Here is a 14,319-nt window from a genome sequence, read left to right on the forward strand (position 1 = left end):
GAGCGATGATGCCTGTGAGGATTAGAAATAATCTCAGTGTTGTAAAAAAACAACATTGTGAATTGTGTATAGCATTCGATACTGTAGGCTGGTTGGCAACACTAAATGGTCCATAGTGTGTGAATGTTGTCTGAATATCTGTGTGGGCTCTGTGATGAGTTTAAAGTTAAGTTAAAGTACCAATGATTGTCACACACACTAGGTGTGGTGAAATGTGTCCTCTGCATTTGACCCATCCCCTTGTTCACCCCCTGGGAGGTGAGGGGAGCAGTGGGCAGCAGCGGTGGCCGCGCCCGGGAATCATTTTTGGTGATTAAATCCCCAATTCCAACCCTTGATGCTGAGTGCCAAGCAGGGTGTTAATGGGTTCCATTTTTTTTAGTCTTTAGTATGACTAAAAAACTTTGAACTCACAACCTACCCATCTCAGGGCGGACACTCTAACCACTAGTACTGAGTTGTGAAGTAAAGTGAATTATACTTCTATAGCGCTTTTTTTCTAGAGACTCAAAGCCCTTTACATAGTGAACCCCATTGTCTACATCTGGAAGCTACATTTTAAAGCAGTGTGGGCGGCACTGGGGGAAAGGTGGGTAAAGTGTCTTGCCCAAGGACACAACGGCAGTAACTAAGATGGCGGGAGTGGGGGATTGAACCTGGAACCCTCCAATTTCTGGCACCAAGCCACACCGTCCCGATTTTCTCGTCGTATTCCGTAAAATCTTGCCAATGATTAAGTACCAGTGATTGTGGTATGATTGTGGCACCACTAGGTGTGGTGAAATTTGTCCTTTGCATTTGACCCATCCCCTTGTTCACCCCCTGGGAGGGGAGGGGAGCAATGGGCAGCAGCAGTGCCACGCCCGGGAATAATTTTTGGTGATTTAACCCCCAATTCCAACCCTTGATGCTGAGTGCCAAGCAGGGAGGTAATGGCTCCCATTTTTATAGTCTTTGGTATGACTCGGCCGGGGTTTGAACTCACAACCTACCCATCTCAGGGCGGACACTCTAACCACTAGTACTGAGTTGAGAAAGTAAAGTGAATTATACTTCTATAGCGCTTTTCTCTAGAGACTCAAAGCCCTTTACATAGTGAAACCCATTGTCTACATCTGGAAGCTACATTTTAAAGCAGTGTGGGCGGCACTGAGGGAAAGGTGGGTAAAGTGTCTTGCCCAAGGACACAACGGCAGTGACTAAGATGGCGGGAGTGGGGGATCGAACCTGGAACCCTCCAATTTCTGGCACCGAGCCACACCGTCCCGGTTTTCTCGTCGTATTCTGTAAAAATCTTGCACTCTTTTGCCCTTCTTGACTAACTCTCGAGGAACTCTGAAGAGACTGTTATCCTTTTCGGGTTTTGAACGGTTCCAACAGCCGGCATAGGGCGTTTTTCTTCGATAAGGACACTTTGACAACACTTTGAGTCTCACCTGGTTAATGAGGCGAATGTGACGTCAGGTGAATTCAACCTGTTGGCAACTAAAGATGGTGACCGTGTCACCATACTTGCCAACCCTCCCGGATTTTCCGGAAGACTCCCGAAATTCAGCGCCTCTCCCAAATTTTCTCCCGAAAATCTCCCGAAATTCAGGCACACAATATAAACAGCGTACCTGCCCAATCATGTTATAACTGTAGAATGATGGAGGGCGAGTTCTTGGTTTCTTATGTGGGTTTATTGTTAGGCAGTTTCATTAACGTCCTCCCAGCGCGGTAACAACACACAACAACAGCAGTCAAGTTTTCGTCTACCGTAAAGCAGTTCGTCTGCCGTAAACAGCAATGTTGGGACATTCTTAAACAGTACAATACTGCCATCTAGTGCATTTGATGAAAGCACTTTTGTGCGTGCCACACAGCATTGCATCATCAGTGAGGGTGTTCAGCATGGTTAGAAAAATAGTGACAAATAGAACAAGGATGGACAATTCAACCCTTAACTCAACAATGAGTAGATGAGTGTTATGTGTGTGTATATGTGTAAATAAATGAACACTGAAATTCAAGTATTTCTTATATATATATATATATATATATATATATATATATATATATATATATATATATATATATATATATGAAATACTTGACTTGGTGAATCCTAGCTGTAAATATACTCCTCCCCTCTTAACCACGCCCCCAACCACGCCCCCGCCCCACCTCCCGAAATCGGAGGTCTCAAGGTTGGCAAGTATGCGTGTCACCCACAAAGCTGACTAGACTATATCAACTGTGATATTTAGGACGTTATCAGACATCGTTGTTATTTGAATGTGGTTTGACAGATAACCATCAGCTGTCGAGTGGCGGCGGTGATGATGCAATACAGCATCTTGGCCAACAGCTACTGGCTCCTGGTGGAAGGTATCTACCTCCACAACCTGCTGGTCATCACCGTGTTTACAGAGAAGAACTACTTCCAGATCTACCTGTGCATCGGCTGGGGTGAGCTATCAAGTTACACGACTTGAAATGACTATCATGACACTAATAGAAATAACCATTTCCTCACAGGTACACCCTTAATATTCCTTGTTCCCTGGGTCATCGCCAAATATCTTCATGAGAATCAAGAGTAAGTGTCTACACTGCTGATTTATGTCACTTTCATTCTCCTGGGATAAACTAAACTAACATACGGTTAACTAAGATCAACTAAAAATATGCTAGGCTAATGCTGTTTTCTATTATGAGTCAAAATTAGACAAATATCAATCGTTTACAGCGCAGGTACGCTAAGCATAGCTGACCTATGCTAATTAAAGATTTTCCATCCATCCATCCATCCATCTTCTTCCGCTTATCCGAGATCGGGTCACGGGGGAAGCAGCCTAAGCAGAGAAGCCCAGACTTCCCTCTCCCCAGCCACTTGGTCCAGCTCCTCCCGGGGGATCCCGAGGCGTTCCCAGGCCAGCCGGGAGACATAGTCTACCCCAGTGATATATTGCCTGGTGGACCGTGGGAAATTATGCAACTTCACCTAATTGGTCAAAAAAAATTTTTTTTGCAAATCAATAATCATAATAATGTGCCGTTGTCTAGTGCCTGTGCTGTGTAGAGCTTGGCAGGGTAAGCATGTAATACTCCATACCAGTAGGTGGCAGCAGGTAGTTCATTGCTTTGTAGAAGTCGGAACGCGTCGAGGATGGTTTGTCGTGATCCCAATAGGCAGAGCACAGCGGGAGACAGCGTGCAGGTAAAAAGGTATGTAACGCTTAAAGGGGAACATTATCACAATTTCAGAAGGGTTAAAACCATTAAAAATCAGTTCCCAGTGGCTTATTTTATTTTTCAAAGTTTTTTTCAAAATTTTACCCATCACGCAATATCCCTAAAAAAAGCTTCAAAGTGCCTGATTGTAACCATCGTTATATACACCCGTCCATTTTCCTGTGACGTCACATAGTGAAGCCAACACAAACAAACATGGCGCATAGAACAGCAAGCTATAGCGACATTAGCTCGGATTCAGACTCGGATTTCAGCGGCTTAAGCGATTCAACAGATTACGCATGTATTGAAACGGATGGTTGTAGTGTGGAGGCAGGTAGCGAAAACCAAATTGAAGAAGAAACTGAAGCTATTGAGCCATATCGGTTTGAACCGTATGCAAGCGAAACTGAGGAAAACGACACGACAGCCAGCGACACGGGAGAAAGCGAGGACGAATTCGGCGATCGCCTTCTAACCAACGATTGGTATGTGTTTGTTTGGCATTAAAGGAAACTAACAACTATGAACTAGGTTTACAGCATATGAAATACATTTGGCAACAACATCAGTGTTTCCCACACATTCATTTATTTGTGGCGGCCCGCCACGAAAGAATTACGTCCGCCACAAATGGATTTTTCGGCTTTTGACTCGCTCGACCGCTCATAAAAGCAATGGGACTGTCTGTGAATGTTGCTTGTAGTTACACCTCCGGTGCAGTAGGTGGCGGTAGCCTACTATGCATTGTAACTCCGCCAGTAGCACTTAATTCACCTGGTGGGCCAGAAGAAGAAGAAGAAGAAGAAGAAGAAGTAGAAGCGGGATGGACGGACGGGATCAAAATACTCGCCGGCTACTTTTCATAATGATGGCGCTTCCTACGTTTCTACCTCAAATGTCCAAAAGCTGCTGAAAGCCTTGATCCAGGATGCCATGGGGAAAAAAACTTAAATGGTGCCTTTTGGCGATAGTTAGCAGCTTGGTGGCTCATAGTCGGCTAGCTAACGCTTGCTAGCATGGTAGCATTGCTTCATTTTTACAGGTGTTATAGGTAGATAGGTTATAGCTGCATCGCTCGCGGCTCGTCATATATTTAACGTTAATCCGCGATTTCACCGAGCATTTCACTGACGGTGAGCAGCCTGACGCTGCTTCATTAACACCGCCGCTGTTTGACTCGGGGGCCGGGGCAGACGCACGAAGTACCAGTCACGTGTTTTCATACCGACGAGCTAACGTGTCCAGGTTATAACCATGTTGTCAATAAACACACATGGACTGAAGCTAAATTGTCCACTGTCCACTGCAGCATGTGAATGCAATGAAAAGAATCAAATCTGAGCCAACCAGCTGTTAAAATGTTGTCCAGGTTAATGTTTTGGCCATTAAAGGCCCTTCATTTCAAGATTTCAACTGTGATCGGGCTTTAAACATGTGGCTGACCTGTTCAGATGAGTGTAACTGCTACTGGTCAAATAATGTGAAATAGCATTTAATTTTACATGTATACAATGCCATTTAAATTTAATTATAGATAATAATAATAATAATAAATACTGTGTAGTGTTGTAAATAGTCAACGGGAAGAATTTTAGTAAGATATAAGCCATGAGCACTACACAGCCAGAAAAAAACCTAGGCAGGACAAGTAAAAATATTGGGGCAAGTAGATTTGAGGAGTCGGGCAAGTAGAAAAAAAGCTTAACGTTGAACCCTGCATGTGTTGAGCTGCTGCCGCTTAAGGTTAGACGGCACTGTACATAGAGCGCTTCTGCTCGTTAGTAATACATTCTAATGTTGGATGTTCACTCCTTCACACAGATGAGTATAGAAAAATATTTTCAACGGCCGAAAAGAGCTCGACTTGGAGAGGAGGTAGGCCTACAGTCCGGACCACAGGTGCGACCTGTTCAGCAGCAGCAGGAGGAGGAGGAGGAGGTTGACTGACTGTGGCAGGACACCTCTGCCTCTGTTTCGCTTCATGTTGCTGGTAAATAATATGGTTGTAGTAGTAGGCTAAAGTTAAATTATTTAGTATGCACTAATTAAAGGGGCAGAGCTTTAAGAGACATTTTAGCTTTTATATTTTATAAGATATATTTTTTGTAAGAACCACAATTAATAAATATATTTCAGTGAATCACTAATTGTTCAAATCTGTATATAAATATGTACATAAAATGTTGTAATTATATTCCAACTCCGCGTTCTTCTTGGTCATCGCCGCTGCCGCCGCCCCCCCGCCCGCCCTCCGACCACACCACCACAAATATATGCCTGTCCTGTGGGAAACACTGAACATGCACTTTGAGAGTGCAGACAGCCCAATTGTCATCAATTAATATATTCTGTAGACATACCCTCATCCGCGCTCTTTTCCTGAAAGCTAGGCTAACGTACACCTTGCTAAGATTGTTTCTTAAGGCCAAAATATCTATAAAAAATAGACAATAGACATCCAATTTGCAGTGAAGTTAAACTAAACATAGCTAACTTATGCTAAATTAGGAGAAACTAAATTGAACTAAACCAAACAAGGTCAACTATGCTAAGCTAACCTCAACTCAAGCTAATGTTGCTTACCAAGATAAACTTAGTTAAGCTGTGATATAAAAATACTAAAAACTATGCTAAGCTACACTAAACTAATCTAAGATTGTTTAATAATGCTAACATTTCCACTACATAGAAGAAGATATGATAATAATCCTTGTAAAACATTTATAAGAAATAAAACAGCTTCAGGCCTCCCTAATGGAGGGATGGAATATTGTGAAATCATTTCAAATAAAAAAATACACGTAATAAAGGCTGTTAAATATGCAAACCATGTGAAGAAATAAATATATTGGTAATTCAATTAAATTACTTAGTTTTTTTTAATAGATATTTATTGAACTTTTAAACATTTGATTAAAAGTGCACTCTGCAATTGTTGCGTATGTATATTGCAGTTTATATAAGAACAACATTTAGATTTTAATGTAACACTTTGTTGGTGTCTGATGGTAGCAACTTCTTCTTTGCTTCCAAACAATGTCAACGTTGATGCAGGACAGAGGACAGTCAATCTAACACCTCATTAGTGGACAACAACAAACCACACACACACACACACACACACACACACACACACACACACACACACACACACACACACACACACACACACACACACACACACACACACACACTTCTGTTATGAGCATCCAAATATGGAAATGATGTCAAAGCTCTTTTGGTGTTGGCGCCTGGTTAATATGGTCCGAGGCTTGGTTACATAAGATGCACAATCTACTGCACAGATGTCCAACTCAAGGCCCGGGAGCCACATCTGGCCCGCCACTTCATTTTAATGTGGCCCGAGAAAGCTTGGAAATATTTAAACGCTTCATCTTTCTTAAAAAATGTACTTCAGCTTTGACAGAAACTTTTTTGTTAACCCTTTTTTAAATCAATTCTACAATAGCTGGACTTTAACGTCTGCTTGTCACCTTGACTAGTGACACCAGAGCAGCTTTTTTACATCAGTTGGTTGGGAAACAATGATAATTAAAGCTGCAAGCAGCGTTGGTCGGGCCCGCGTATTTGGCAGGTGCTAGTCCTAAGTGTCCCAATACTTTTGTCCAGTTTTAGTGCTCAGTGTCCCAATACTTTTGTCAAGTTGTAGTCCTAAGTGTCCCAATACTTTTGTGCAGTGTATGTGTCCCAATACTTTTGTCCAGTGGTAGTCCTAAGTATCCCAATACTTTTGTCCAGTTTTATTCCTAAGTGTCCCAATACTTTTGTCCAGTTTCCGTCATAAGTGTCCCAATACTTTTGTCCGGTGGTAGTCATAAGTGTCCCAATACTTTTGTCTAGTGTACCTACCTTGTCTGCATTGTGTAGGCACGCTGGTTTTTAAGCAGCCATCTTAAAAAAACAGCAGCGCAGCAGCATCAGCATCAGCGCAGCGGTTCTTTGAAGGGTCATAAAATCAAAACCGGAGCAGTTAGAAAAACGCTGTTCTGTACTTTTATACACAAGGGTTCAATCTCTCTCCTGTGTTAGTTTGAAGCCGAAACGACAAACGCGCTCGGAGGAGATAGTTTTTGAAGGAAGGTGACCGGTTTTTACAAAAAAATTGTTTTGAAGGGGGAATAGCAAACTTCCTGTTGATTTTTGCTGGGGGTTGTCAATCTATGAAATGTAGGTCTAAGTGAGACCTACATAGAGGTTTTTGTTTCATGTCTCTCCGACCTTCCCAGTGGGAGTTACAGGCAGTTTTGTCATTTTTTTTCTTCCGAGGAGCAGTTTTTTCAGCGTTTTAGTAGGTTTTTTTTATTAGATCGCAATTTTTGCCAGTCCTGATGTGTGTGTTCAGTTCGGTGAGTTTTGAAGCATGTTAAGGGGGTCAAATTACAGCTCAAAGAGGCAAAAGTGACTGTTTTTAGTACTTTTTTGTCTTGAAGGGGGAATTGCCAACTTCCTGTTGATTACTGCCCAAGGATGTACAATTATGAAATCTAGGTCTAAGTCAGACCTACATAGAGAATTTTGTTTCATGTCTTTCCGACCTTCCTAGTGGGAGTTACAGGCAGTCTAGTTTTATTTTCCCTAGGGGGCGCTAGAGCGCAATTTTGAGTTTTGGGGTTTGTTTTTTTCATTAAAAGACAATTTTCGCAGGTCCTGATGTGTGGGTCAAATATGGTGAGTTTTGAAGCATGTTAAGGGGGTCAAATTAGTGCTCAAAGAGGCGGCCGGTATAATAATAATAAAACCTCACAAATTCAATAGGTCCTTATGTCCCATTTGAATTCTGTGAAAATTGTCTCCATTTTTTCACTGACAAAATTGTGTCAACTAGAGCCAGTCTATCTCAGCCTTCATATGACCCTTCTGTTCCCCTGCATTTCTCTTCTGTTTTCCATCAGTTTGAGCCGGTGTCCTTTTCTTTTTTAAGTGACACAGTTAGTCATATGAAGCCCTCTGGTTCTCCTGCAGATGCCCTCCCACCTCGCCTGTTTAAGGAGGTACTTGCTACTATTGGATCAAGTGTCCTTAACATTATCAATAGTAGCCTCTCTTCTGGAATAGTTCCAGTAGAGTTTAAACATGCAGTGGTACGACCTCTACTTAAAAAACCCAGCCTCGACCCCTCTCTCCTCTCTAACTTCAGACCTATCTCTAATCTTCCATACATTTCCAAAATATTAGAGAAGGTTGTCTACAGTCAGTTGTTGCCCTTCTTAGAGGATAATGGTATCACTGAGCTGTTCCAGTCCGGTTTTAAAGCCCTCCACAGCACAGAGTCAGCGCTTCTAAAAGTTTTTAACGATATCCTCCTGTCCACTGATTCTGGTAAATATGTTGTCCTGGTGCTTTTAGATCTGTCTGCTGCGTTCCACACCGTCGACCACGCCACCTTAATCACTCGTCTTGAGAACTGTGTGGGCATTAAGGGCACCGCCCTCAACTGGTTCCGGTCGTACCTAACCGACAGGAGTTTCTGTGTAAAAGTAGACAGTTTTATGTCGTCCACAGCTCCTTTACCACATGGGGTCCCCCAGGGCTCAATCCTTGCCCCAATTTTATTTGCGCTTTACCTTCTCCCCCTTGGTTCTATTTTTAGGAAGTACAGTATTGCATTTCATTTTTATGCCGATGATTGCCAGATTTATTTTCCCATGGCACAAAATAACACGGTTCAACGTCTTATTGACTGCCTGCACGACATCAAAGTCTGGCTTTCAGCTAACTTCCTGAGCCTAAATGAAGATAAAACAGAAGTTATGTTGTTCGGTCCAAGTCGCTCTCCCTCCCCCAACGTTGACCTCGGCACTCTGACCCCGTATCTCAGCGACTCTGTCACTAACCTGGGGGTAAAGTTTGACTCAGATTTTAAATTCGAAAAACAAATCAGCAGCGTCGTTCAAAAAAGCTTTTATCAATTACGCCAAATAGCGAAAGTGAAACCGCTTCTATCAAGACATGATCTTGAGAAATTAATCCACGCTTTTATCTCGACTCGTCTTGATTATTGTAATGCCCTGTATGTTGGCATTAGCCAGGCCTCCCTCGCCCGCCTGCAGCTCGTGCAGAACTCTGCTGCTCGTCTGCTAACACAGACCCGCAGACGTGAGCACATCACCCCTATTTTAGCGTCCCTTCACTGGCTCCCTGTGCGTTACCGAATACATTTTAAACTCCTTTTATTTGTTTTTAAATGTCTAAACAACCTCGCGCCAACCTATCTCTCCGACCTCCTTCAGCCTTACTGCCCCACCCGATCCTTAAGATCAGCCGATCAGCTGCTGTTGACGGTCCCTGACACAAGGCTGAAGCTTAGAGGTGACAGAGCTTTCGCCGTTGCTGCTCCCAAGCTCTGGAACGACCTACCCCTGAGTGTTAGACAAGCCTCCTCTCTTCCTGTTTTTAAATCTCTCTTAAAAACATACTTTTATTCCATGGTTTTTAACACTGAGTGATATCCATCCTGCAATGGCGCCCCATAATACACCTGCTGTGATCCTGTTTTTATGTTTTTATTAATTCTATTTTAATTATTTATTTTTTATCGTGTTCTGTTTGTGTTGTGTTGTGTTTGCTCGGTACTCGTTTTATCTTTTAACCTGCTCATTGTACAGCACTTTGGCTACACCTGTGGTAAATTTTAAATGTGCTCTATAAATAAAGTTGATTTGATTTGATTTGATTGCATAAGGACTCCCTTTGGGAGTCCTTATGCAATGGGCCATGCGGGCCCTAATAATTGTTCAATAGCATGGGATGATTATACTATACATTTACCGTATTTTCCGGACCATAGGGCGCACCGGATAATAAGGCGCACTGCCGATGAGTGGTTCTATTCAGTTCTATTTTCATACAAAAGGCGCATTAAAAGGTCATATTATGATTATTTTCTAACTGTAAAAGACTTCCTTGTGGTCTACATAACATGTAATGCTGGTTCTTTGCTCAAAATGTTGCATAGATGATGTTTAACAGATCATCTTCAACTCACTTTGTGACAGTCTCTTCAGGATGCGCCGTTTTGTGGGCGGTTTTATCTACGTGCCTCCACTTCGACAGTGTCTTCTCCCCGCCATCTTTGTTGTAGCGGTGTAGCGTGCAATCCGTGGCTCACTAGTGCAACAACAACACAGGAAGTGTGTCCCGTGAAAAAGCGTCCGACCGGAACTCTCTAATAACTAAAGTTCCTTGGGTGAATAATGTCAACTCACTACACCGGTATGTTTTAGTGCTTTCATGGTGAGTTTACTGACAGATATAAGTAAGAACTTTACACTACTTTATATTAGAAATGGCAACAGTGGAGGATGAATGTCACATAACAAGAAGATAGAGAATAAGAAGAAACATATCGGACGACAAAGGACTTATGCAGATCCCAAATACAGATCAGCAGGTACCAGAAGGCTTTTGCATAATATTGCGAAACAAAACGCCAGATAATATGTCTTACCTTATACACACACCATAATATTACTCCTATGTTGAAGCACAGTACAATCCATCAAGCGGTGTGGCTTCATAGCTTACCAAAGTCCTACTAAAACATTTTGACAGATTTTTGAGTGCCGTGTGTAATGTTCTATATTTTCAGTGGAACATATACAATGTTAGTGTTTACTTGAGGTTTTTTTTGATTGATTGAAACTTTTATTAGTAGATTGCACAGTACAGTACATATTCCGTACAATTGACCACTAAATGGTAACACCCCAATACGTTTTTCAACTTGTTTAAGTCGGGGTCCACGTTAATCAATTCATGGTACAAATATATACTCATCATCATCGGTGGTCACTTCAACGAGTATGACGATCCTCCTGGTAGGGGTGTATCCCTTTATGGAGGATGCCTGTGCGTGACTTAGTTTAACGTGGGGAGACTGGTGCAGTGACAGTCACCACACGATCCTTGACAGAAATCGGGTCAGGGTCCAGTGGCATTGAGTCCAAGACGACTGGGGACCCTTTTCAGCTGCAGCCTTCTTCGCCATCGCAGCCGTTGTGGTAGTTCTTAAATCTACCATCTTCCGCCTGCTCCGCCGTTGAGGTCTTCACCGTATCCCTGGCTCGGGGTCAGTCAGGTACTAGGCCTTTGCCAAGGGCCACCTGGGGTAACAATAGTAAACCTCCTAGTGCCCCAAGACCCCATAGAGGAGCCTCCACTGCCGGATGCACTTTAACGTCATGCCCAGGCAGTTATGTGGTACATTAGATGGGACATGCAAGTGTTTAACATCATACCCAGGACACAAGTTACACAAATGTATACTATCAGCATAACACAGTCATCACACAAGTTATTGAGTCATATTGCAGTCTACACGTATCTCTTATGTGTGACTGCCATCTACTGGTCACACTTATCATTACACCATGTACCAAATAAAATAGCTTTGAGGTCGGTAAGCACAACCAGAATGATTCCGTACATCAGGCACACCGGGTAATACGGGGCACTGTCGAGGTTTGAGAAAATGAAAGGATTCTAAGTGCACTTATAGTCGGAAAAATAGGGTATGTGCTTATAACCTTAAAGGGGGACATTATCAGCAGACCTATGTAAGCGTCAATATATACCTTGATGTTGCAGAAAAAAGACCAAATATTTTTTTAACTGATTTCCGAACTCTAAATGGGTGAATTTTGGCGAATTAAACGCCTTTCTAATATTCGCTCTCGGAGCGATGACGTCACAACGTGACGTCACATCGGGAAGCAATCCGCCATTTTCTCAAACACCGAGTCAAATCAGCTCTGTTATTTTCCCTTTTTTCGACTGTTTTCCGTACCTTGGAGACATCATGCCTCGTCGGTGTGTTGTCGGAGGGTGTAACAACACCAACGGGGACGGATTCAAGTTGCACCAGTGGCCCAAAGATGCCAAAGTGGCAAGAAATTGGATGTTTGTTCCGCACACTTTACCCACGAAAGCTATGCTACGACAGAGATGGCAAGAATGTGTGGATATCCTGCGACACTCAAAGCAGATGCATTTCCAACCATAAAGTCAAAGAAATCTGCCGCCAGACCCCCATTGAATCTGCCGGAGTGTGTGAGCAATTCAGGGACAAAGGACCTCGCTAGCACGGCAAGCAATGGCGGCAGTTTGTTCCCGCAGACGAGCGAGCTAAACCCTTTATCGACCCTAGCTTCCCTGGCCTGCTGACATCAACTCCAAAACTGGACAGATCAGCTTTCAGGAAAAGAGCGTGGATGAGGGTATGTCTACAGAATATATTAATTGATGAAAACTGGGCTGTCTGCACTCTCAAAGTGCATGTTGTTGCCAAATGTATTTCATATGCTGTAAACCTAGTTCATAGTTGTTAGTTTCCTTTAATGCCAAACAAACACATACCAATCGTTGGTTAGAAGGCGATCGCCGAATTCGTCCTCGCTTTCTCCCGTGTCGCTGGCTGTCGTGTCGTTTTCCTCGGTTTCGCTTGCATTCGGTTCAAACCGATATGGCTCAATAGCTTCAGTTTCTTCTTCAGTTTGGTTTTCGCTACCTGCCTCCACACTACAACCATCCGTTTCAATACATGCGTAATCTGTTGAATTGCTTAAGCCGCTGAAATCCGAGTCTGAATCCGAGCTAATGTCGCTATAGCTTGCTGTTCTATGCGCCATGTTTGTTTGTGTTGGCTTCACTATGTGACGTCACAGGAAAATGGACGGGTGTATATAACGATGGTTAAAATCAGGCACTTTGAAGCTTTTTTTAGGGATATTGCGTGATGGGTAAAATTTTGAAAAAAACTTCGAAAAATATAATAAGCCACTGGGAACTGATTTTTAATGGTTTTAACCATTCTGAAATTGTGATAATGTTCCCCTTTAACTGCGATGTAGCCTACGATGGAAATGAAGTTGACAGTCTTGGTGGTGTAGGTTGGTGGTTTTGTGTCCGTCACGGTCTTCAAACATGTGGATGTTGATCACAGTGATTTCAGGCGATGATGTGTTTGTTTTCCAGATGCTGGGGTCAGAACATCAACATGAACTATTGGTGGATCATACGATCTCCCATACTGGTGGCCGTGCTGGTAATGTTCCTCTTCCTGTCATTTTTATTCCATGCACTATTTTGAATATGTACTCACGGCCAAGGAAAAGCTGCCTCACATCCAGCAAAAGTAGCTTGCAGGATTCCTGCACTGCTTTGACAAATGTTATACCTCCAACGTTCACATGAAATCAGTATTTATTCAAAATGTTTCTATTGCCTTCCAAAGGTGACAGACTATACACACAAGAAGCCACCTTGCATGTTCAAGTTGTGTCAAGAGAATATCGACATTATTCTCCTCTGCCTTCCCCCCAGACCATGCCTACACTAACATCCCCATTTGTTAAATAGTTCCTAAGACATGAGTGTGTGTGTGTGTGTGTGTGTGTGTGTGTGTGTGTGTGTGTGTGTGTGTGTGTGTGTGTGTGTGTGTGTCTATAGAAGCCAAAGTGAGCACACACACTTGATTAAACCATGCATCAATTCCACTTTGCTGCTCTGGTCCGCCACATTAACGCTGTTGTGTGTTTTGTTCTGTTGTCACGTCTTGAAGCCCCTCACATAAGCGGCGCCCCCTGCAGGACATGTAGAACAGCGACTTCACTAACTGAAGAAGGAATTATGAAAGAAGTTGATAGCGGCAAAAAATAAATCGTATTGTAAGGCGAAATTGTTCCCCGTATCGATGTTTTGTCACACCCCTATATATATATATATATACAGGTAAAAGCCAGTAAATTAGAATATTTTGAAAAACTTGATTTATTTCAGTAATTGCATTCAAAAGGTGTAACTTGTACATTATATTTATTCATTGCACACAGACTGATGCATTCAAATGTTTATTTCATTTAATTTTGATGATTTGAAGTGGCAACAAATGAAAATCCAAAATTCCGTGTGTCACAAAATTAGAATATTACTTAAGGCTAATACAAAAAAGGCCAACTGAAAAGTATGAAAATGAAAAATATGAGCATGTACAATACTCAATACTTGGTTGGAGCTCCTTTTGCCTCAATTACTGCGTTAATGCGGCGTGGCATGGAGTCGATGAGTTTCTGGCACTGCTCA

At 42.6% G+C, this 14,319-nt stretch overlaps 1 protein-coding gene across 3 annotated transcripts in view; it reads left to right on the plus strand.

Annotated features, from left to right (window-relative positions):
* LOC133615671 (glucagon receptor-like) overlaps nucleotides 1-14,319 on the plus strand; it is a 109,783-nt gene that overhangs the window by 77,592 nt on the left and 17,872 nt on the right. For all 3 annotated transcript variants that reach the window (XR_012051108.1, XR_012051107.1, XM_061974431.2), the window contains exons 8-10: nucleotides 2,292-2,451; nucleotides 2,521-2,581; nucleotides 13,213-13,282. Coding sequence is in view for 1 of the 3 variants with exons in the window: in XM_061974431.2 (XP_061830415.2) it covers nucleotides 2,292-2,451; nucleotides 2,521-2,581; nucleotides 13,213-13,282 (291 nt within the window). In the remaining 2 variants the exon portion in view is untranslated. The remainder of the gene's footprint in view (nucleotides 1-2,291; nucleotides 2,452-2,520; nucleotides 2,582-13,212; nucleotides 13,283-14,319) is intronic.

Source organism: Nerophis lumbriciformis, linkage group LG22 (genome assembly GCF_033978685.3).
Source record: "Nerophis lumbriciformis linkage group LG22, RoL_Nlum_v2.1, whole genome shotgun sequence".
In the NCBI taxonomy this organism is placed as follows: Eukaryota; Metazoa; Chordata; class Actinopteri; order Syngnathiformes; family Syngnathidae; genus Nerophis; species Nerophis lumbriciformis.